The 24,956-nt window shown below is 29.7% G+C and overlaps 2 protein-coding genes across 9 annotated transcripts in view; both read right to left on the minus strand.

Annotated features, from left to right (window-relative positions):
• The window catches only part of LOC126910490 (glyoxylate reductase/hydroxypyruvate reductase-like), an 18,508-nt gene extending 7,228 nt beyond the window's left edge, over positions 1-11,280 (minus strand). The window contains exons 1-5 of one of the 3 annotated variants that reach the window (XM_050693113.1): positions 11,192-11,267; positions 11,040-11,119; positions 10,839-10,972; positions 5,133-5,322; positions 1,383-1,534 (exon numbers count right to left, since the gene is read on the minus strand). In XM_050693113.1, the coding sequence (XP_050549070.1) occupies positions 1,383-1,534; positions 5,133-5,322; positions 10,839-10,972; positions 11,040-11,110 (547 nt within the window). In that variant the 5' untranslated portion in view covers positions 11,111-11,119; positions 11,192-11,267. Of the gene's footprint in view, positions 1-1,382; positions 1,535-5,132; positions 5,323-10,838; positions 10,973-11,039 lie in introns of all 3 variants that reach the window. The other 2 variants (XM_050693112.1, XM_050693114.1) reach the window with 2 other exon arrangements.
• LOC126910485 (soluble calcium-activated nucleotidase 1-like) overlaps positions 1-24,956 on the minus strand; it is a 219,825-nt gene that overhangs the window by 29,212 nt on the left and 165,657 nt on the right. The gene's annotated exons all lie outside the window — the stretch shown is intronic.

Consider the following 24,956-nt stretch of genomic DNA (forward strand, 5'->3'; position numbering starts at 1 on the left):
AAAAAAAAAAAAAAAAAAAAAAAAAAAAAAAAACACATCTTAGTAAAACCAATACCTTCTCAGCTTCGCATCGAAGCTAAAATATTAAACTCATAAAGCCACAAAAAATGACTAAAAAATCGCGGATACGTATTTCGGAAACAACGTTTTCCAACGAAATTAACGCTAAACACATACTCGATTTTTTGGTAATTTTTTTGTAGCTTTTTGAGTTTATTATTCTTAATATTTTTTAGTTTTTAATTAATAATATTTTTAATATAGTTTTAATTTTAAATATTACAAATTAATATGCTAAATTTTTTTTTAAATAGATTCGTAATTTTAAAATGATAAATATGTATAATTTTATAACCTTTTCAAAACTGCACATTTTGACATTTTAAGATTTTTTTTTTTAATTCATACTCAAGGTCAAGTGGAGTAAATGTAAACAAATGGGGTAATAGTAAATATATTTTTAAAAAGATATTTTAATAATATACATTAGTATTAGAAGTTTATCTGAAGTATTTACTAAATATTCCAAGAGGAATAATGAATTTATGTATCCTACAATTGACTCTACCGTATTGTTCTCTATTTTAATTGATTTTATAATCGTTTATATTTTTATAATAATAGCATATTAAAAACTCTATTTAAATAAAAAAAATGATATAATTTATAATTCCTTAAGAGAATTTTCGAAAATCAAGATACATAATTTTGGAGTGAATGTGACGAAATAAAACGATACTGTTTATAATAGATATAATCATGAAAATATTAACACATGTTTAGTTAAACTTCAAATTATGATTTGAAACAATAACTTATATGTAATTATAAGTATTTGACATTGGCTAACGTGACAGCGTAGCTTTCTTGATAGATTTTTTTTTTTGTTTCATCTTCCCATATTATTTTCATAAATAAAAGATTAACGATAGTAATGATTATTACTAAAATGATCTACATTAAAGTTCGTTATGTGCCAAAAAATATAAGTTCAATCTATATAAATAATATAAATTATAATGTTATTATAATTTTATATTATTATTAATATAATATAAATTCAACCGATAAAATTCAAAGTAATTTTGAATTAATGCAATCCGATATAATTAATAATCCGAAAATTGATCCGATTTAAATAGAAAATTTAAAAACTGAACTCAATCTAATTTCAGTATTTCCCATATTACTGTTTTTAGCACGATCTAATCCGAAAATTTTACGAAATCATTTTAAATCCGACCACTAAAAAGAATGGTTGGATCCAATCTAACCGGACTTTGAGTACAACAAATTTTTAAGTAGAATTCTGTATAACTACCCCGTACACAGCTCTAAAAAAAAATTAATACTGATAGAAATTATTTTAATTAGTTTACTACCTACAGCTTTTTGTTGTCGGCTAGTATATAACAATTTTTTTAAATGAAATGCACTGAGTTTGTTTGCTATAGATATACCAATATTACCGCAACCAATAATACCAACCACAGAGTTCAATAAACCTATGCTTGAATTAACTTGCTTTTTTCCTCTGAAAATTTGAAATCAATTAAAAACTAAAAATTATAATGCATTAGGTATAATTATAATTTATAATATAATATTAATATAAAATACTAATTATTAATTTTTACAAGAAAATTATTAATATGATTAATTATTACATATTTATGTTTATTTTATTTTTTAATTTTAACTTTTGATAAAATTAACGCTGAGAAAACTTTATAATGATAGAAGGACTCTAACGTGCCGAGCACAATAAATGTAGACAACACAAGTTTTATAGTTCACTGATTGACGTCGAGCGATTTATTTAAAGGAGAAACAATAATAATAATATTGTAGTACGCAAATATTTGACACCGAAGACCGGCACAATAATTACCAACAAGGAAACATAGTAATCGGCACCTTACGGTGAGGTGAGAAAATTAGTTCAGAAGCAACGTTGGTTATAATATGGCGGTGTCACAAAGATGACTTCAACGTATATTTGCGGCGGGTCGTCGTCGGACATGCGGCACTTTGTGGACTTTGTATTGTGACGTATGGCACGCGGAGTTAGTCAGACTATCATATACACGTATTAGGGCGACTGCTGATGAAGGCGACGCGGAACCATGTCGATAAATAACTCACTAAATTATTTACACTTATTAGGCCAGTCAACAAAGGAAAAATGGCGGAAAAAATTCCCAACCAAATTTTTTTTTTTTTTTAAGTTGAATTAAGATATGTATAATGACATACTAAAAGTCCTCATCGATTGGACTTGAGCTTTTTTTTTACAGCCTCGCAAAAGTTCAAAAATATGAGCTTTTTTAATTTTCTCAAAAAATATTTAACTTACAAAAAAAAGTTTCGTACAAAAGTTATTTAAAAAACAATTTTAAACAAAAAAGGTATCTTATATTTTTTCATTTAAACAAATATTTTTCGAGTTACATTACATTTAATATGAGTACTAAAATATATTTTCCAATTTTTTTCATTTTACGGTTACTTTTTATCATGTTATACTTACATTAGACAAAATGTTATAAATGCATATGTGTGTATGTGTAATTTTATTTATTTATAGTATCATTAAAGTGTAGTGTATAATAAGATACAACCGATAGAGTAGGTAATTGATTTGACGCTATATTGTATAAACCCAACAAAACGCTAAAATGTACATTCCTAAACAACAATTATATTATGTCAATTGCCACCAGAATTTTTGCTAATCTTTTTCTTTTTCTTTGCCTTAATCTCAACTACATGGGGTCGGCCACCCTCATCCTAAACTTTCACTTGACACGATCTCCCACATCTTCTACGCTCACATCAATTGTCCTCAAATTGCATTCAATAGCATCCCTCCATCTCTTTTTTGGTCTTCCTCTACCTCTTCTTCCTTCAACATTAATTTCTATAACTGTTTTTACAGCTTCCGATTCTTCTCTCCTCATAACATAATCAAACCATCTAAGTCTATTTTCTCTCATCTTATACACGATTGACGCTACACTTACATTCCCTCTTATATGCTCGTTCCTTTTCTATTTTTTCTAGTTACTCCACTCATCCAACTAAGCATTCTTCTCTGCTACACTCATTCTCTGCTCTACTTTCTTATCAACCGCCCAACACTCTGAACCATACATCAAAGCTAGTCTCACTACATTATTGTAGAATTTATCTTTTAGCCTCATTGGAAATCTTTTATCGCATAAGACACCAGACGCTTCTCTCTACTTCAACCACCCGCACTTAAACCTGTGTCTTACATTCTCGTCAATACCATCGCTCTTTTGCACTATTGATCCTAAATACTTAAAACTTTCTACCTCCCCATTCACACTCTCGCCTATTGTCACTGATCTCCTTATTTCATCTACCTCATATTCTCTTTTGTCAACCCAGCCAGAATTTCTGGTAACGATAAAATTAATTGTCATAAAGTGTCTAAAATTGGTCTTGTTCTAGTAAATTCAATGGTGGATAATAACTTTTATGATATAAATCTTAATAGGTCAAATAAAGTTATAACTGTATCTTCAATAACTTCTATTGTTAAAATTAATAATGAAATAATTAAAGTAAACCCATAGCTACTATTTCAACAAATCGCTATTTAAAAAAAAAACCAGCAGTGTCCCGGCACAGTGTGTATAATTGGGTGTAGTATAGATGATATGTGACTGTGATTAAAATCATTATCAAAAAACAACGCCTTGATGCAAATCTGTAGATAGTGTTTAATTTTAAAATTTTAATGGATTATTACAAAAACTACATGATCTCCTATTTCCGTATTTATATCCTAAATTCAAGTTATATGCATTACTAGTGCAAAGTTTGTAATCGATGGAGGATTTCTCCACTATAAAGTTATTTGACAAATGTATCAAACAAAATTTTTTTCCATTTTCTTATTCATTATCCCAGTCTAAATATTGATAAAATATATCTTCAACAAAAGTACAATTTTCTTGATCTTCAATCTTTATTTCTATTGAATTTGTACGCCATTGACTTTAGCAATGGTCACATATAATAGAACATTTAAGACCTGTTTTTCGGCAGGCACAATTTTTACTAGCGTCAGCACCTGACTAAAGGCCAATACGTTTTATGATAACTTTCTTTATCATTACCAGAAATTACGGTGCTAATTGACATAATATAATTGTTGTTTGGGAATGTACATTTTAGCGTTTTGTTGGGTTTATACAATATAGCGTCAAATCAATTACCTACTCTATCGGTTGTTTCTTATTATACACTACACTTTAATGATACTATAAATAAATAAAATTACACATACACACATATGCATTTATAACATTTTGTCTAATGTAAGTATAACATGATAAAAAGTAACCGTAAAATGAAAAAAATTGGAAAATATATTTTAGTACTCATATTAAATGTAATGTAACTCGAAAAATATTTGTTTAAATGAAAAAATATAAGATACCTTTTTTGTTTAAAATTGTTTTTTAAATAACTTTTGTACGAAACTTTTTTTTGTAAGTTAAATATTTTTTGAGAAAATTAAAAAAGCTCATATTTTTGAACTTTTGCGAGGCTGTAAAAAAAAAGCTCAAGTCCAATCGATGAGGACTTTTAGTATGTCACCAAACATATCTTAATTCAACTTTTTAAAAAATAAAAATTTGGTTGGGAATTTTTCCGCCATTTTTCCTTCGTTGACTGGCCTATATAATTTAAGATTGATACCATACTAGGTTTTTAACTGAAGAACTTAACGCATGAACCTGGCAATTATATTTAAAAATAATTTGCACTATAAACAAAAATCTAATTTGTTTTATGTATAATTGTAGCGAAATAAGACTGTGCTTTTTTACTGTAGCTCAATGTCTAATTATCAGACAAATCTGGTTGTTGCGCCTCTGGGTAAATATAGTATTCTGTAAAAAATTGGACTTTTCAGATTATTTTAGCAAGCCCCTAAATTGTTTTTTTCTAGAGAGCTATTTTATAAAGTGAAATTAAACAAACTTTGCTCTAATAATGTATTATTAATTAATACGTATTTTACGTATTAATAATAAAATCTGTTATGAAGTTTAATATTATAAAACAATTGTATACAAATAAACTCTTGGACTCACAGTTTAAGTTCTTGATTTAATGAAAAAAAGCATCGTGAAGTTGCAATTAATAACCCAATAGTAAGTTCTGCAACCGATTCGGCAGTAACAATAGAAGAGTTACCCAACCGTATTCCTCTTTTTTTCAAAGCATCTAAATCTATCTGATCATATCCCATTGATGTAGTACTTATAACTTTTAAATTTGTACCTGATAAATGTAATATCCTATCATTATTATTTCAACATTATTAATTAGTTTTAATACAATTTCAATACAAGGATATTTTATTAAAAAAAAAAAAAAATTATGTTATATGAGGCGTATAGTTTCAAAACCATTTTTTCCCTCGACCGTCTTATTGTGAGCCGCCCTGGAACTGTTGTTAGGCATTACTTCAGGGCGGCCCACGCCGTCTTAATAATTCACACCATCACGTTGAGAATCAGCCCGAAATTAATCAAGAGCTGATTCGCAACATGGTGTGGCTCCCTCCCGTTAACCGGATCCCAGAGTGGGAACCGTTAGGGAGGGTTGGCAAAATAACTCACAAACAAAAACAAGAACCTAAGGTACCGGCCTAAACCAGCGTCTCAGGTCCTCCTGTGCTGGGTGGCGTGGCTATCTCTAACTCAGGCGTTCTGCTTCCTCCTTCTTTATCAAGATGGATTCGGCGAACGCCTGGACGAGCCTCCACGTTTACCGACTCCTCAACATCAGGTCCACCATGGACCCAACTCGGAACGTGGACCCTAGACGGGACTCCAAAGAGTTCTACTCCTGAGCCCACGCCTCGCACCAGAAGAGAGTGTGCAGAGCGTTGTCAGCCTCTCCCGGGCGATCCGAATAGTGGTCGCACGTCGGCGCGGCTGCTTTGCGAATACGGTTTAAGTACTCGTTAAAACAGCCGTGGCCGGACATTACTTGAGTGAAATGATAAGTCATCTCACAGTGAGTCCGGTCCACCCACCTGTCCAGCCGATCGGGTCCTATAAGGGACCGGGTCCACTCGCTTCTCGTCGTTTCCTCTGAGAGACGAGTCCGCCACCGGAGTATGGTCATCCGCCTGAGTGCCAGCCGGTCCTCGGCGGAGCTCATGCCCGGCGGCGCGTTCCTCGGCGGGCGGCAGTGACAACAGCCACTCCGGACACCGTTCGGTACGCCGAAATTGTCCGGATCGCCGCCCGCCTCTGCACCCTGAGCAGGGCTTCACGGTTTTTGGACGAATACTCAAGAGTATCTGCCCAAACCGGGAACCCGTACAGGAGGATCGAGTGCACCACGCTGACTAAAAGTCTGCGCCGCATTTCCCTCGGCCCTTCCAGATTGGGCATGATTCCCGCCAGGCTATTCATGACTTTCTGGGCTCGCTGGGCTGCACAAAACTCGTGCAGTCCGAACTTTAGACATTTGCCTATGACCAGGCCCAAATATGTCCCGTCTCGCTGCGCTAAAGTGTCGGTAAAATGGGGCTTTACGGGGCTACGAAACGTCGGTACGAGCGCAGCTTCCCTAGCTTGGGGAATCGGGCGCGTCCTCAGGTTGCGGATAGAGCAACGGCCTGCAGGTATGCAGGTTAGCCACGAAATAAGCAGTCCATTTGCTTGAACTGACGAATAAACGGTCGCGGACAGCGAGCCTCTTGGACCCTTGTTAACCCCGCAGATATGCAGGGTAGCCGTGATATAAGACGATATCTAAGCGTTCGAATTACTGGTAGAGTTCCAAGAGTGATTTTATATATTTAGACTTCGGTCCTTTATATAAAAACCAAACAGATCCTTTGGCAGTAGAGTAAAAACGCAGGTTAGAATTTACCTAAATTCTAAAAATCACTTATGGCCTCTAATTCAAAGACCAAAGTTACCCCCCAGAGGTATCGGAGCCTCAGGAGTCGGCAGGAGTGGGAAAGGTTTCAAAACCGGACCCAATGTAGCGGGCTCACTCTGGTCGACACCAAGCGACCGCGAAGTCCCACGCGTGGCTGGTCAGTCACGTGGGCCTTTTATTGCTACTGATGCAGTGCGGAGGAAGCCGCGAGGAGATGAAGTGGATTGACTGACGCGATCATTAACGGAGAACGACGTGGTCGACTTCGAGAAGATGATCGACTACTGGAAGCTTTATCCCTCTTGGGAAAAGATTAAACCGTGGTCCGAGCACCTACCATACTTGCTCATGGACAGCAGGAAAGACGGCGAAAACATTTTTCCCTATAGGTCGCTTCATTAGTAGCGTCACCCTGGCAAAACAACAAGCTGGAATATTTGATGACAATGTAGCTAGCTATAAGGAGACCATCACGACCTGCAATTCCGGAGGGAGAGATTCTAGACACGGACCACTCACCTGCTGCAACACTCTTACCGCAGGTGACGCCAAGGATGTCGCCTCAAGTAAAGCGGCGGAGGAAGTATGCCGGTGAGGACATAGTCGCCCTTGAAAAAGCATTGGCCAAACATGGACAGATCCTTGCGGATATGCACACTTTTGTCGCCGCTAACCGCAACGTCCACGTGGCCATGAAAAAATTGGACCACGCAGCTAGGAAATGGTCACACTGAGATAGTAGGCCTTCTGAAACCGCTACGAGAAGACGTATGCGAGTCAGACGGAGGACTTCCTGGTCCGCCGATCTGTGAAAGCGGAGGGGCGGGTATTGAGTCTGAGGTGACGGCCATAAGGCCGAAGCAGCGTACTACCAATGCATCCGTCCAAATAGGGTGTCGTGGGAACCACAACCGAAAAAGAAGAAGAAGCGGAGGAGACGAGGAGAGCAACGTGAGCTCAATAATCCCCCTCATCGGTTGCGATACAACAGGGGATTGGTTGTAGAATTCGTCCAGTTGCAGAAGAACGGAGAATGGCGCGGGAGCGGACGCTCGCAGCTTCCTCCCTGACGGATGAAAAGGTAAAGCCGACAACTAAAACCAAGCTCTTACCTACGCTTAGGCAAAGGGCGAGGCAAGCTGTTGCCTCAAAACCGGAAGCCGTACTGGTGAAGCTCAAGGGTGATCGGTCCTACGCAGAAGTCGCGAGAAAACTCGTGCCCGGCGTGGTCATTCAGGCTCTTGGGCTGACGGTTACGGCCTTCAAGAAAACCAGGCAAGGTGATATTGAGCTACGGGTACCGAAAGGACAATTCGAGCTCGCTGAAGCCGCACGGAGCGCTTTGAAAGATGCTGCGGTGGTGACCACCATCGGGAAACCTGTGGAGTTTACCATACGGGACATTGCACCGGAGACCACGATGGAAGACGTCGGCCAGGCACTTTGGCAAGCGCCGGGGGCCGAGAACGTAGAGGTAGTCCCTAGGTAGGGTGGTTGGGTATGGCTACTTCGTTCGGGAATGTAATCGTCCCTTTGCTTGTCATGCTGTGCAGCGGATTGGATGTAGTTCCAGGGCGTCCAACACTAAGTCGACCGTGAGAAAAAAAAAGGCCCAGATGTCTTTAAGCGGGATCTCCACCCCAGCATGGCGAGCCGTGGAGGAGTGAATTTATACCTGCCCGTGAACAAGACCGCTTCAGTCATGTCCAGGACGAGGCTCAGTCCACTCCTCTCCTGCTGGATCCAGGCGGTGACTGCGTTGAGCGCGCAGTTCGCACGAGATCCAGCCTCCTCAGACGAGGCGCCTTTCACTACCAGCGTGTCGTCCGCGTAGCAGACAACGCGAACGTGCGGTGGTAGCGAAACGCAGAAGCCCGAGAACTGACCCTTGCGGGACGCTGCCAGCTACGGGTCTGATTCTTGGGCCAGCAGCGCTCTCATAGGAGATGACCCGATCGCTAAAATACGACCGGATCATTCATTCGAGATAAGGAGGCACCCGAAACACGTCCAACGCTCCGAGGATGTGTGACCATCGCACGGAGTTGAACGCGTTTCGGATGTCCATGCTCTGACCCGAAGCCGGTGGACCGCGGAGTTTCAGCATGACGACCCGATAGGGTTTCCCCCACGGGTCGTGGTCCACCGACTTCATAAATCTTCAGCTCTTTGCAGATCGACCTCAGCGCCTCCCTTGTACACGATGTACCAGTGGTTGCTGAGGTTTTCCCTATGCGGGAGAACGGAACAACCGGACACGCGCAGGTGCAGCGACGGGAACACCAGCATCACGTCCACCACATAGTTTCAAAACCAGCTATAAGTGAAATTTTTTAAAACGATTTTTTTTGTATTTTCTAAATTATCACACTGTACTAAATGTCCTGTAAAAATATTGTACTTAAAAACAGGCTATAACTGGTTTAAATTAATCATGAAAAATATGATTGGTTTCAAAATCACCCATCTAACAATATCAACTTCAAAACAAGCCATAATCAATTATATTTTTGTTTTCACGCTAAACTAATAATTGATAATTTTTATATTTTATGCTACGATATTAATACTGATTAATATTTTTAAGTATTTAAATTTAAAAGTAAAGTTTTTATATTGATTAAAGAGTGCAGTAAAAAATATAATATTTAGTTTTTATTTGAATGTTTGTTTCAAAACTACCTATATCACATAGTCAATTTCAAAACCAGCCATCTGATGAAATTGGCAATAAAACCAGGTATACAAAAATTATAAAACTAAATAACTCTAATAAAAATAATTTGTTAAAGTAAACATTCACAAACAATGTGTTTATACTCCCAAGATTTAATATCATATATATTATAAAATCTTTGAGTTAAATCTTAACCTCATTATCTTATTTTGTTGTTCCTGAAAAATTTCAAAAAATTGTTTTAGCTGATTTTAAGCTATACACCTCATATTATATTTATAAAATTATTAAAAATACAACAATAATTTTTTTTGTTAAATAATAACTTTTTCATAAAAATGTTAAAAAAAAATTTACATTTTAGGAGTAACTTTTATATGTTAATTAATTTACATGTGAACTATTTTTTTTTAGAAGGAAACAGAAAATAGTCTACATAAAATATTGACTGAAGCGGAAAGAGTTTGCAAGGTTCTATTTTTATCATAACGCACAGACAAGTATACTAATACGTTACGTATCCCTCTCGCTAATAACTATTAATAAAAAAGTAATTTTTAACAGAAAATTGAGGATAGTATACTAAATAAATTACATTGAATGTATTATGTAAATAAATAAATCTATTAATAACGTATCAATAATATTTAAATATTGATTTATTTTTGGAATAATTAATTAAAAATTTATTATTTTTCTTAAAAAAATTAGAAAATATTACATTAGATTAAAATTTCTATTATAGACAAATAAATACAATTATCATTGCTAGTAAAATTAAAAATAAATCTTTAAGAATTTCTTTTAAAAAATATACTGACTATTCTTTTACATTTACCCAACTTCACCCTTTAAAAATTTGTTTATAAAAAACAACTATGCAAATTTTGGTAACACTTTTTTATTTAATTATTTATTAGACTATATATGGGTAGTAAGCAAAAAGTACAAATAATACAACATTAAAATAGAAATATAATAATTTTATTATTAGTTAACTTAAAAAAAAAACTCATTTGAGGTCTATTATGAAGAAGAATCAAAATTAGAATATTTAATCATTTCCCAGTGACATTTTACAATACAATGGAGCATATGTACTATAATTATAATAAAATGGCGGATCATAAAACAACTTTGTGCTTCATAAATTTTGTTATTTAAATTTATAAATATTTTTTTTATAATATTTAGCCTATTTATTTGTCTATAATCTAACCTGCAGTTTTAATTACTTCTTCATCAATTTCGTTCATTCCACAAACAATAAGTCCAAATTTTCCAGTAACTTTCTTTAATAAAAGTTGTTTTGACACTTTTAGCCCTTCAACATCCAGAACTTCAACATCAAATCTTTATATAAAATAAAAAATGATTAAAAATTTTGTTGATACATGTTTGTTTAAAAGAGTTCAAATACTTTTCACTGAGTAAGTCAATTACATCTTTTGGAAACTGGTTATGAGACAACAACACAGAAGGTCTTGACATTATCAGTTACTATTTTAATTAAAAACTCGAATAATTAAAATCACTAACAAGCATCTAATAGTTCAATTGTTATTAAATTACATTAGTTACTGAAGTTAATATTTTTACTGCTACACAAAACATTAACATTGGCATTACTCGAACAATATCTCGATTATTACAAATGTGAATTGTCTAGGAGACACAAAATATTATCATTAATAATACATATACCTGATACTGTTTCAATTTTTATATTCTCTTTGGATTTTAAGTATTTTACGTGATATTCTTATTAGATTAACCATATATTTTTTTTTTAAATTGAAGTTTACTACTCATTTTTGATATTTCTAGAAATGCAAGATATTGAAGGTCAACAATAATGGAATACTTATCTCCTACTTATCCAACATTTTATCAGAAGTGTTAAAATTATAAAAATATATTGTGAAACATAAACATATCATCATGTGTATTGACTTTGAACTAATTGTGATAAGTGATAAATCAAAAATTTTATTTAAATAATTTAATTATTTTAAAATTGTTTACACGTTTATATCAGATAAGAATATTATTTAACAATTAACGATTAAAATTAAAACTAATGCTTATTACGACTCAATGTTTTATTTTTATGATGTACCTACTTATAATTAACTTTTATTTATTATTTTAAATTAAAACTACATTAAAAATTTTTAACTCAAAAAAACACAAAAAAATTAAAGAGCATTTATGGATACTTAATCACTTTATTAAAACCAAAAACTAATTAAAAACGTAAATAATTATAAAGAACTTAATATAAGTGAGGCAATAGAAAAGTTTAAAAATAAGAACAATTTAATTAAATAGTATCTTGGCACACTGAAATATTCATTATTAAACTTTCGTAAACTGGCAAAATGTGATATTACTTAGTGATAAAATCGCTAGGGGTTTTTTCGGTCTGGGTATTAGTAAGTATTTAGCGTTGGCAATGGTAATATTGTTCCCAATATACGTATCCGCGATTTTTTAGTAATTTTTTTTTTTATGGTTTTTTGAGTTAAACATTTTTAATATAGTTTTAATTTTAAATAATATTAGTTACAAGTAATAAATTTTCATCTCATTTATTTATAAACATTTTTTAAATATATAACAATATTTTGACATTATTATTTCATTTACAAACATTTTGATCAACTTAGTTAAAGTACACAATTCATTATTATACTTAATATAAATACAAAGTAATTATAGGCATTTAAATTATATTTATAGAAATCTTTAAAAAAAAAATGCAATGTATGATATTTACTAGTGATGGGCATTTTCGAATATTTTAAACTATGGATTAACTATTCGAATTGTGTTTATACACCGAATAGTTTATTTTTAGCATAGACTATCGAATATTTTTACTATTCGAATAGTATAATAGCTACTATTCGATATTTCCCATCATTAATATTTACAAATGAATTATAAAATATAATATACATAAACACATTTTTACAGCAGAAAACTAGTTAGCTAAAATGGTTTTTGAAACCTGTTGGTTGATGCTACGGTATTACAGTAATATGGATAATAATAACATGTAGTAGCTGATGTGGTAGTATAATGGTATGGTAGTGGTGAACAACGTCACCTCAATGTTGTCGCCTCTGCCGGAGTAGAAGAACTAATTCTGGAAGGGAAGTGTAGTGGAGTGTCGACGACCGGCGGGAGTGCTTTTGATGCTGCTGTCATGCCGGTTGGCAGATGCTGAAAAGATAGTTTGACAGGTGATTTATCATAATGTTTTGAAGTCAGCGTGACGTGGCCCCGAGGCTCTCTGTAATCATTTGTCACTGTCGCCGCCTGACGATTACTACACACACACACACTCGTAAAGTATTCATACAGTGCTCTGTGTATGACGGGCGGCAGAGCAGGCTCGCGTCAGTGCGTACGAGAGCTCCTCGTTAACTCATTTTTAATGACATGTTAGACAGGTTGTTTTTATAACCGGACCGCCTCTGAGAGATAAAATAAAATATAATATTAGTGTGACTAGGCTACTTCATACTTTTCTCGCCCCAACCACTGTTTTTGACAGTTGTCTCTAAGATTACAATTTTATTTTTAATAATTTTCATAACAAATTAATTAGCTTACCAAATAAATATTAAAATACTAAAATTTATATACTTAATAAATATGTTTGTTGCGATTAAAAAAAATAATGTTGGTACTTTTTAAAAGATAACATATTGACCTAAAAAGTATTTAACTACTCAAATATCAAAAATTACTTCTAAACAGAATAAAAATAAAATTTCATAATTGTATTTAGTATTATTTATTTTTCTAATTTTTTGGATAATCAAATAGTCTTTAGGCTATCCCTTAATCCATATATATAGTCTGGCATATAAACTCCTATATAAATTTAAATCTGTCCTACCAATCAATTACTATATAATATTTTAATTACACCTAGAACATTTCGCTATACGTTTTAGCTTATCCATAATAAATATTACTCAAATAAGAGCTGCGGGTACCCCAAAGGGCTGTCGCAGCACTCCTATTATTTAATTTATTTACTTTGGACCAACCTACAACTAACTATACCACTACTGACGACTTCGCTGATAATAAAGTTTCCCAAATCTACATTCTACTCCTATAATAGCTTCTAATTTAATACAAAAATATTTTAACTTACTCTCATTTTGGTACAGAGAGTGGTGAACAAAAGTTAATGATTTATTTCGATACTAAACACATCTACACATATTTAATTTAATAACTAATACAGTTTTTTTATACAAATACGTATTAATAATGTATTAGCTGATTAATGTCAGCAACATAAGTCATGAAGAACTGCTATTGACCTATTTTTGATCAAAATTACTGTTTATATATAAACACTTTTAGATCACTTGTGTTTATTGTTTAAAATATATGTAATTTACAGATTGTCCAAATTGACAATAAAAATTTTAAATATTGAAATATTAAAATTTAACTAATTCATATAATAGAAAATTATCCAATTAAGAAAACGACTGGTTGATAACAACTTTTGAATCAGTATTTCAGGAGTTATTAATATTTTTAAATGTAAATTAAATATGAAGTGCAGGTTATGTTATTTTGATAATTACTCAGCACTCTGTCACGCTACTGTTGCACCCTGTTATAAAAATATTCATAATTCGTCAACTACTGGTTTAAGTGTTGTTAAGGACATTTTAATATTCTTCGTTCGATCATGTTCTATAATATGAGCTAGTTAATTATGTATGTTACCATTTAAAAAAATACAGTTGATACTTGAATAAGGGACAAGGGATAGAGTTATAAATACTACTCAAATAAATTAAAGAAAAATTATTATTACTTGAGAATAAATCTAGTGGTCTACGGTAAATCACTAGTGTAGTATAAGAATACATTTCGTTAAAAAATTGTTCACTACATTTTGTTGAATTTACCAAACACATAATTATCTCATAAGTTCTAAAATTACAGAGTAAACGTAAACAAACGTATCGAGCAATATTCATACATTTATGACTAGCCATTATCATATTATTATATTGACAAGAGTTTAGTATTATGATAAATGCAATACTCGAAATTCAATACCGGTTCTTACCTAAATAATATTTCACAAAAGACATACAATATCACGGTTTGACCATGCATAGCGTTAGTGATTTTTTACTTATACATTTTGATGATTATGCGATGTGTTTTCTATCGAAACATGATTTGACGAAGGAACATCTGTCCGACATTTAACGCCTGTGTAAACAACACGTGGAAACGGATCGAATTTTACCGTGAGAAATCATTTATAGATATTAAACGAAACTTTAATGCCTTCGGAAGGACAATCGATATTGTCGGTGGGTGAATGAAGGGAAATAACATCCAACGGGTTGTTGAGTATTAACAACTGTATTAACTATTATACAGTATACTTATTTTTGTATATGTATAGAGAGAAAATAAGGGAAAGGTTTAATATAGGACACAGAAGTGTCCTATAAGACATTATCACGACACATCAATAATCGACCGAGCTCTTTAGAATATCTGATATTATTACTTGAAGTTATACGATGTCAACAAGAAAAGCATTATTTTCGTACGCTTACGTAGATAATTCTTGTTTAATCCTGTACGTGACAACCAAGTTGCATTGATATATGTCCATGGCACTACGTGTAAAATACTCACCCCTAAGGCATCTTTCTTTTAAAGAGGGATTTATTTTGTTTTTTATTTGTCACCATTATAATTTTTTCCTAAGAGGATTTGTCTGCCCAAACCGGATTATCTGTGTGTACTTTGTTAGAATGTACAAACTTGTGTTCTACACGTTATCATAAGCTGACAAAAACGGATCATTCTAATTATCACGTATACATTGTATCATTTGGTTTAAGTGCACACGTCTGTTGTCAATCGAAACTTCAATGGTTTCGTGTAACGTTGACAAAAGATGACAAACTGTTCAGAAACCCAAATAAAAAGAATAAGATCAAAAGGATTACTTAACTTAAGAATTATAAGCCATTGTGGCCTGTTTATCACGTGAGAAATTATAGTCGTTTTACTTTACCCGTCCTTATGTTTTTCTCCTATTTTTTACCCTCATACATTAACATATTAATCGTTTATCCTATTAAAACTAAAACATTAAGTGTTCTTATAAATTACAGTAAATGTGACTGCTGTTCAAAAATTATTCTAAAAAGTAGAAGATTTAATATAATGATTTAAAAGGTTTATCGAGGAATAGTTACTCTATTAATTTTCTAATATTTTCTCTAATATTATTTAATAAACGATGTCATAACGTATTTTCGAGGGTTACGGGTCTAAACCACACGAAAATTTCTGTAATTTAAAGAAAATATACGCTGTATTACAACGTTTTATTAAAAAGCTTTTATTTTTACCCACATAGTATCCAATAAGAACTATAAAGACAAGAAAAATAATATTTAGTCATGTAGAATGTAGTTATAATTTTTTTCGAACTCTTATTTATAATCGGCGTTTATTCGGGAAATCAAGACATTTTTATTTAAAAACTTAAATATATAATCTTAATAAAATAATCTGACTATTTTCTTTATTTAATCATCTCTAAATTTAATCCTAAATAATTATTTAAGAGCACAATTATTCCTTTAATCATATATTATTAAACATTTTCAACTTCTTTCGCCCAAGTACAAAAATTTTAATAATTTAAAAATATTCATACCCGTATCTCACCAATAATCTATTGCTTGTAAACAGATGTAGAGTTTTGAAATTAAATTATGTTTATAATTTTTTTTCAAACCAAACTGACAACGCTTATAGCTTTTGATAAAATTATCATTTTGTTGAATTATTTTTGTTAAGAATATTGTCACGTTTAAAGAATATATTTTTATTATTTATCACTAATAAGAAAAAATAAGAATTAGATTTTAATTTTCTTAATTTTATTTTATTAGTAGTAATATTTTTTTATTAGGCAAATAATAAAAAATTACCTTTAAACGTAATCTAAGAATGCCAAAAATGTTTAAAAAAAATTTAAATAAAATAATAATTATATTAAATGTTGTTCGTTAGCTTTTCATATATTTTAACATGGAAATAGTTTCTGAAACTATACTGGTCCAAACGTTGTATTAAGCATATTTAAATTTTTATTATTTTCTATTTTATAAGCTAGTTAACTATGTATGTTTTAAAAAATAGAATTAACAAATTTATAAGATATAAGGAATAAAACAAAAAATTATTTAAAATTAAAAAACAAATGAAATACTTCCGATTTTACTTTTATTTTGTAAGTAATTGAGTTGGTTCTGATAGGCTTATCACCTGTAATATAAAAAATACATGATTAAATTATTTAGTTGTATTTTACTTACAAAATAGAAGTGATATCATTATTTAAATATTATTTTATAATAAATACCAATACATATAAAAATATTAATGTAAAGCTTGAATAAAATATTATAAATTTTTTATAATAAATTGTCTTTAAAAAATGTTAATAAGTAATCCGGTTTTTGTTAATGGAATCTATTTTAAGTACCTTTTTTTGCATATTAATCCATAAAACATTATTAATATAAATAAATAATTCTTGAATATTTTACTAATTTTAATAACAAAAATTATTGCATATGTCGAGGATTTTTTATGACTAAGTGTATATAATTTTTAACTTTTTAGATGCATGTAAATCTCACTGGTGGCAAACATTATTGTCAATAAACTACTTTCAATTTACTATAAAAACAATTTTATTTTATTTTAAAAATAGAAATTTCCAATTAAGAAATATCTAACTTACAACACTAGCTCATCTTTAGTCGTCAAACGTCATGTCATATATCTTCTGGCTCACCGGATAAGAATATTGTTGTATTTTGTAACCCCAAAACCTCAAATTAAAGTTTACGCGAAGCCAATTGGATAGCACACACATCAAATTTAAATATATTTGGCGATTGATTATACATTAATATTAGTATAATTATTTGATAAATTACCTTATGTTAAACAAAAACTGCGGTTTCAGTTTAGTACTAATTTATAAGTCGAATAATGTATTAATAGATGTTAATAATTAATATTTTTTTCCACGAATCATGAAATTTTAAAATCGAAAAATAAATATAAAATAGAAAGCCCAAAATATCATTAACTTAAGTAAACCTAGTAACGTTAATAACGCTGTTGGTATATAATAAAAATCAGCTAGATACTTTTAATTATTATTATCATTAGTGAATACATGTAGAATTGATAGCCGTGAATCCTTAATCTAAATTATAATGTGAGGAGATTTTACTTTTCACTAAAATATATATCACGTAAGCAGACCAAATGATACTGAAATCAAAAAAAATGTATAGAATTAAATTGCAAAGAGTTTTTATGACACTCCTTATTTCCATTATTTACGAAAAAACCAAATTTAAATTATCTAAAAAAACAATTGATAAACTGAATTAAGTAATGATGTTTATTAAATTAAAAATTATTGCAATCTATAACTATAAGAAAACTTTTTATAAAATTATAAAGTTATTTATATTTATAGGAAATGTTGAAAATTGTAAGTACAAATAGAAATGAACACGTATATTTCGTATTCCGGAATATAATTACAAAGTTATCTTTTTTAAAATTGTTTCAATGAACTCTCATGCAATTTTTTCACTGCTATAAAATAACTTATTTTAGCTAGAACCATAAAAAAAACACAGCACAATGGGGTCGCGGCACAGTGGTGACGTGACATAATTGGGTCAAGTATAATGATATCTGACAGTGATTAAAATCACTATCATAAAAAACGCTTCGATGCAAATCTGTAGATAATGTTTAATTTTAAAAAATTGGTGGATTATTCAAAAAGCTACATGATTTACTATTTTTTTATTTATATCCTGATTAAGATAAAGTATGTCGAATAAAAAAGAAAAAAAGCACATCTTAGTAAAACCAATATCTTCTCAGCTTCGCATCGAAGTTAACATAGAGTTGGTAAAATAACAAGCATAAATAGTATAAATTTTATAAACTCAACATACTATTCTATCAGAAAATTTATTTTATAACGTAGGAGTACTGAGTCCTAAAGGTTATCTAGTCAATTACTGAACACTACCAAATAAGTGAACATCATTGGTTTCAAATAGTAAAATTTAAGATTGGATAAAATTATTAATTATTATTCAGGTATAAGAATTTAATTATTCATAATAAATCTGTTGTACATTTTTTTATTTCTATAAATCCTTAAATGTTTGATAAGAGTTATATATGAGATAACTTTTGTAGTTAATATACACTTAATGGGTAAGTTACCCATTTAATTTGATGTAAACATTTTTTTTTTAATCTTCATTTTACTTGAAAATATTAGTATCTTTTTTATATTCAGAATGTTAAAATTGTCATTAAAATATTTCAATTTATATTAATGGAGTGCTACTTCATCTAATCACATAATAATAATAACATTATCATTAGTAATATATAAAGTCTTTTTATGTATAAATTCTCTAAAGAATCATGTATAGTTCTAGTTGGGGAATGTGGGACAAAATGAAAATTGTGCTTAAAAAATATTTAATTATATTTATGAAATCAAAATGTTTTAAATATATTTGATTATATGTATGTTCTTAAAAAAAATATACTTTTCATTTTAATTATTATGATTTATGTGATGAAATATTTTATTTTCCCTCCAATGAAGTAAAAAATGTTGTTATCAGAATTACAAAGAATATAATAAATTTCAATCAAAAACTTTGCAGAATTCAGGATAATTTAATTATTTTAAATTACTTAATTCAGTTTTCAATTTTGTACTTGTAGTTTTAAATAATTAAAGCCTAACTTAAAGATAGTGAGCAGGTTGGGTACAATGAATTTTTACCTACTAAATAAAAATTATTAAGTTAAATATTACTAATATTTTAAATATTATTTGTTACATTTATATGTGGCGTATGTAGAAATTTAAATGGGGGGGATCAAAAAATGTTCATAAATAAGGTATTATAAAACGATTTTTTTTTTGTTCATAACATTTGTTGACATATTTTAGATTAAAAAAAAAAAACTATTATTTGTTTTGGCTCCATTTTTGATAATAAAAATATTTCTTTTTATAGAGTGTGTATATCTACGTATTAAATACATTAAAAATATGTGATAACATTAGTGGGACAACTATGCGGGCGTCAAATTTTGCTCCATGAGACAACTATATCGACTAACATTTCATAAACCTATGCTATTATCGATAACCAAAAAATAGCTTTTTCTAATAATATTATATATTATTACATTGCTTGATAAAATATTTACATGACTCTGTTAATGGAGGGGGCACGTGCCCCCTCCTCTAAATATGCCACTGAGTGAGTCTATTACAATAAAACTCATATAATGATAATAATATTATCATTATCACATTAGTATTAAATACTATTCGAATAATATTTAATATGATTTCAAAGATTAATAATTCTGTTGAATTTTAATTGTAGAGAGATAATAATTTTATTTCGCTAATACATACATTACAAGAAATTGAATATTATTTTTTAATATTTTTAGTAACATTATTTATATTATATTAAATAATTAAAGTAAAAGGTAGCGTTTTGTATACAAAAAATTTTCTAAGTTTAAAAAAAAATTCATAATTTATTAAGTAAATTCTTAAAAATAGAATATAGGTCACTTAGAATACATAAGATTTCTGATTAAATGTTTTAATTTTATCTCTTTAACTCTATTATGTAGTTTGTTATGGCCATTCAAACCTTATAGTGTTTGTTGTGTCCCACATTTCCCTACACTATAACTACTTTTAGAGCTTTTATTTTTCTAACCGTGAACGTCTCCATAGTTTTTATTTTTGACAGCTTATGAATAATGTAGTGAACGTAACCTGTCTTTTTTTAAGAGTATGAGAGATGGTAATTGATGAAATCCGATATTAATTCGCAGCTGTCAACCTCGGTACTACATAAGCCTAACTGATGGATGCTCGGATAAAGACCCTCGTGTACCGTACGTGCCACGTATTGGAAGCAGAATGTTAGAGTATTTTTTTTTGCACATAAACACACTCTGTATTATACTCGTTGGTACAGTTTTGAATTACTACCTGTCAACTACTGTGGAAACACTAGTTTCAGTATGCTGATCGTCATGATGACAAGCAACCCGAAAACGCCTGCTGCATCATGTTTGACACGACCAATAACATTATGAGCTCTACCCTTTAGAGTTTTGTATTTGAAATTTGAAACATTATAGATAATACAAACAATATCGTTTGAGATAGCAAACTTCGTGATTTCAGAGCGATTAGCTGTATTAAAACTTGTGCCTATTAGTTTTTAGTGCTTATTGTTAGAGTCTTATTTTTACAATCCATAAGTGAACAAAGTCCACACAATAGATATAACATAGTTACAATAAGCTATTTGTTGTAATACGTATTAACCAAACAATAAGTTCTACGCGCGACGTTGATTACTATCAGTACTATTTAAATCTAGACTAATATTAGCTATTTCGACGTATTAAAATTGCTTTATGATTGTATTTGCAATGAAATAGTTATAATCATTATTACATTTAAATATTATATTTTCAAGAAATTAATTATAAAATGTAATTCTTAACACGCTACCTATTCAATTGTTTGATCAAAAATATGATAAAAACCATATAGGTATTTAATAAGTTCAATGTACTATTTGTGGTTTCTAAAACACTTAGATAAAATGTATATACTGAGTGGCCCACCACTCACTGACAACTTAAATAACTTTTGATCCAGTTAATATTTTTAGTTGATTTTTTTTTTAAATATTAGTTAGACGTTAGGTCTATAGCTATATCTCAATAATTAATTTTTTTACATTTTATTAAAAATATTAATTATTTTTAAATTTTAAATAAAATGTAAAAAAAAAATCTAAGATAGCTATTTTGTAGAGTAGAATTTAAGAAAAATTTTAGTAAAAAAATATCTTATTAATATTCAGTAGTAAATATTCTGTAGCGTTTTGAAGTTTGTGAAAATTTGAATTTTCATGTACTATTTTACGGTATTAAACATTGAAATACGTATTGAGAAAAGGACAGAAGAAAACGCTATCTTTTCAATATACTTTTGAATGAGAGTGATAAGTAATAATTGCCTTATCTAATTTCTTATCATGGTATTTATGCCAAGTTTGTAATGTATACACACTATCATCATATGTATACACAGTAATCATGAAAAGATAGCGTTTTCTTCTGTCCTTTTCTCAATACGTATTTCAATGTTTAATACCGTAAAATAGTACATTAAAATTCAAATTTTCACAAACTTCAAAACGCTACAGAATATTTACTACTGAATATTAATAAGATATTTTTTTACTAAAATTTTTCTTAAATTCTACTCTACAAAATAGCTATCTTAGATTTTTTTTTTACATTTTATTTAAAATTTAAAAATAATTAATATTTTTAATAAAATGTAAAAAAATTAATTATTGAGATATAGCTATAGACCTAACGTCTAACTAATATTTAAAAAAAAAATCAACTAAAAATATTAACTGGATCAAAAGTTATTTAAGTTGTCAGTGAGTGGTGGGCCACTCTGTATACACAAATAATGTTAATATAAACTTTAATAGTTTGTCGTTTATAACTGTGAAAATTCAAAAGCTTAAAGTATATATGACTAATTTTGTTTACATTGAAATATAACTTTAACGGAAAAAGATCCTACAATAATATAAAACTTGCGATCATAAATAAAAACAATAACACTTTGACAATAAGTCGACTGTTTAGTCTTATTTAATATTTTTTTTAGTATTTTGTTTCAATTTGACAATTAAGAATTTTTCCAAATCATTTATCGTTGTTGGCTTCTTCTTCATACAAAATTGACATCACGCATTTCAGCCAAAACACGTTATAGCAGTTATGTGTAAAACCAACGGTAACGCTATCACTTCACTTATCCTTTCTCTAATAATGCCAGTTCACCTTAAGGTATCTGGTTTATCCAAAACCCGAAACGGGTAGGAACAAATATAATACTTCTAACTTAATACAAAAAAAATCTTTAAATACTATCATTTTGGTATCAAGGGTTGAGAATAAAAGTTAATGAATCTATAACGATACTATTAAAACCCATATTTTCCTATAGAATCTAACTCAAAATACCTCAAACAAATTACTCATGTTCCTCCTTATATCTCATATGATACTATACACTTAGACCTCTACATTCCAATGTTTAAAGCGTAGCTAGAACGTTCTACAAACGCTTCTACTTCAACTTTACTAACCCCCGTAATACTCTATCCAAGATTAATCCTCTTCTACCATTTCAGGTGATTCTGATAAAGGCAGCAAGGCAGGAGTATTTGTATTTAAAAATCCAAAATACAATATTAATAAAAATTTATAATTTTCTTGTGTTTAATGTACTAGACTAAAAAACAGAACTAATAAAAAAAAGTCCATTCCGTTCCCCTTCTCAAGATATTAGTCTAAATCTAAAATATGGACGATTAATCATTTTGCTTTCTGATTTGGTATGATATTGAAAAATTTTATAATTAATTTAAACGAAATTGCATAGTAAAAATGGCATACAAATTTGCAATTTCGGCTTTTTAATTTTATCAAACAGTTATACATTCATTATTTTATATGTATATTATCGCATGGTTTATACACTATGTTTTGGAAAAAAGAAGAAATTTAATACTTGTTAAGCTTTGTTAATTTTTTTTTTCAATACTAAATATAGAGATTTCTGAAGCATTCATAAATAAGATAATCCATTCAATTTTACAGAAATATATAAAATTTCTTATAAAGCATTCAAAAAAATATTAAATTTATAATTGATATTAAATTTGGATTTAGCGATCTCAAAATCATACAAAATGACCTTCTATACAATTTTTTTGATAAGAATCTAGGAAATATTAATTTTGACAGTTTTTTTTTATACAAATACTTTTATTTGAAACGTTTAAAACATAACTGGAATATTGATATATGAGCTGATTAACGTTTGTAACTCAAGTCATGAAGTACTGCTATTCTTTAATCAAACTTACAGTTTTTATATTAACTCTTAGATCACTAGTGTATATTGTTTAAAATACATGTAATTTACAGATTGTACAAATTGACAATAAAAATTTTAAATATTGAAACATACATATTTAACTACTTCATATAATAGAAAAATTATGCAATTAAGAAAATTACTGGTTAATAACAACTTTTGGACCAGTATTTTAGAAGTTATTAACATTTTTAAATGTAACCTAAATGTGTTGGTGATTAAAATCATTGTCGTAAGAAACATTTCAATGTAAATCTGTAGATAATGTTTAATTGGTACATAATAACAAAAACCTATTTCATTAGTTATATCCTGATTTAAAAGTAAAAAAAATGAATAAATACTAATTAGAGTAATTAAATTTAGTATGAAATTGATAATCAATTATTTAATATTGTAAGTATATGGAGATATAAAAATAATAGAGTAGTTGTATATTCCATTACTTCTTACGAGTATAAAAATTTTAAGGGCTTAATGCAACACTATTTTACCAAGAACTTTGTTTAAAATCAAAAATATACTTTTCTAAATCAATTTTTGCGCTGTTTTCAAATTTGCAATTCAACTTTTTCTATCACTTCTAATTTTTATAACATTATTTATTAGTAAAAAATGACCATTTATATGTAAAAAATTATTTTCAAATTAATGCTGATTTTGATTTTTATCATGTTAAAATCTTCAACAGAAAATGTCATTTTTAACCTATTTTTTTTGGTCCTTGATAATTGATTTTTATGAAAGTTTAAAGTAAATTTAAAAAGTAAAGGTAAAGTTTCAGATTTTCAAAAAAAATATACTAAATGATAGATAAATATCTAATGTATCTATAAAAAAAAATTGTTTCTATTTATTTATTTTCGAAAAGTTATTACAGTTTTTAACAAAAAAAATTGAAAAAATATCAAAAATTATCGATTTTTAAATTTGTTTTTTTTTTAGATTTCTCCCATTTACGAAAAACTAGGGAAATTTGTTCAATTTTTGAGGGTAATGTCTTCGAATAAATTCGATTTATGATATTTTGACGTAACGTTGAAAGAAATCGGTTCGTTGAGAGCTTACTGACCCAAAACAATAATATTAATTAAGATTAATACTTTCTCAGCTTTGCATCGAAGCTAAAAAATGTTAGTACGCCGATAAGGGAAGTACAGATAATATGTT

The sequence above is a fragment of the Daktulosphaira vitifoliae genome, unplaced genomic scaffold, assembly GCF_025091365.1.
Source record: "Daktulosphaira vitifoliae isolate Bord-2020 unplaced genomic scaffold, ASM2509136v1 Scaffold_1, whole genome shotgun sequence".
NCBI classification, from domain to species: Eukaryota; Metazoa; Arthropoda; class Insecta; order Hemiptera; family Phylloxeridae; genus Daktulosphaira; species Daktulosphaira vitifoliae.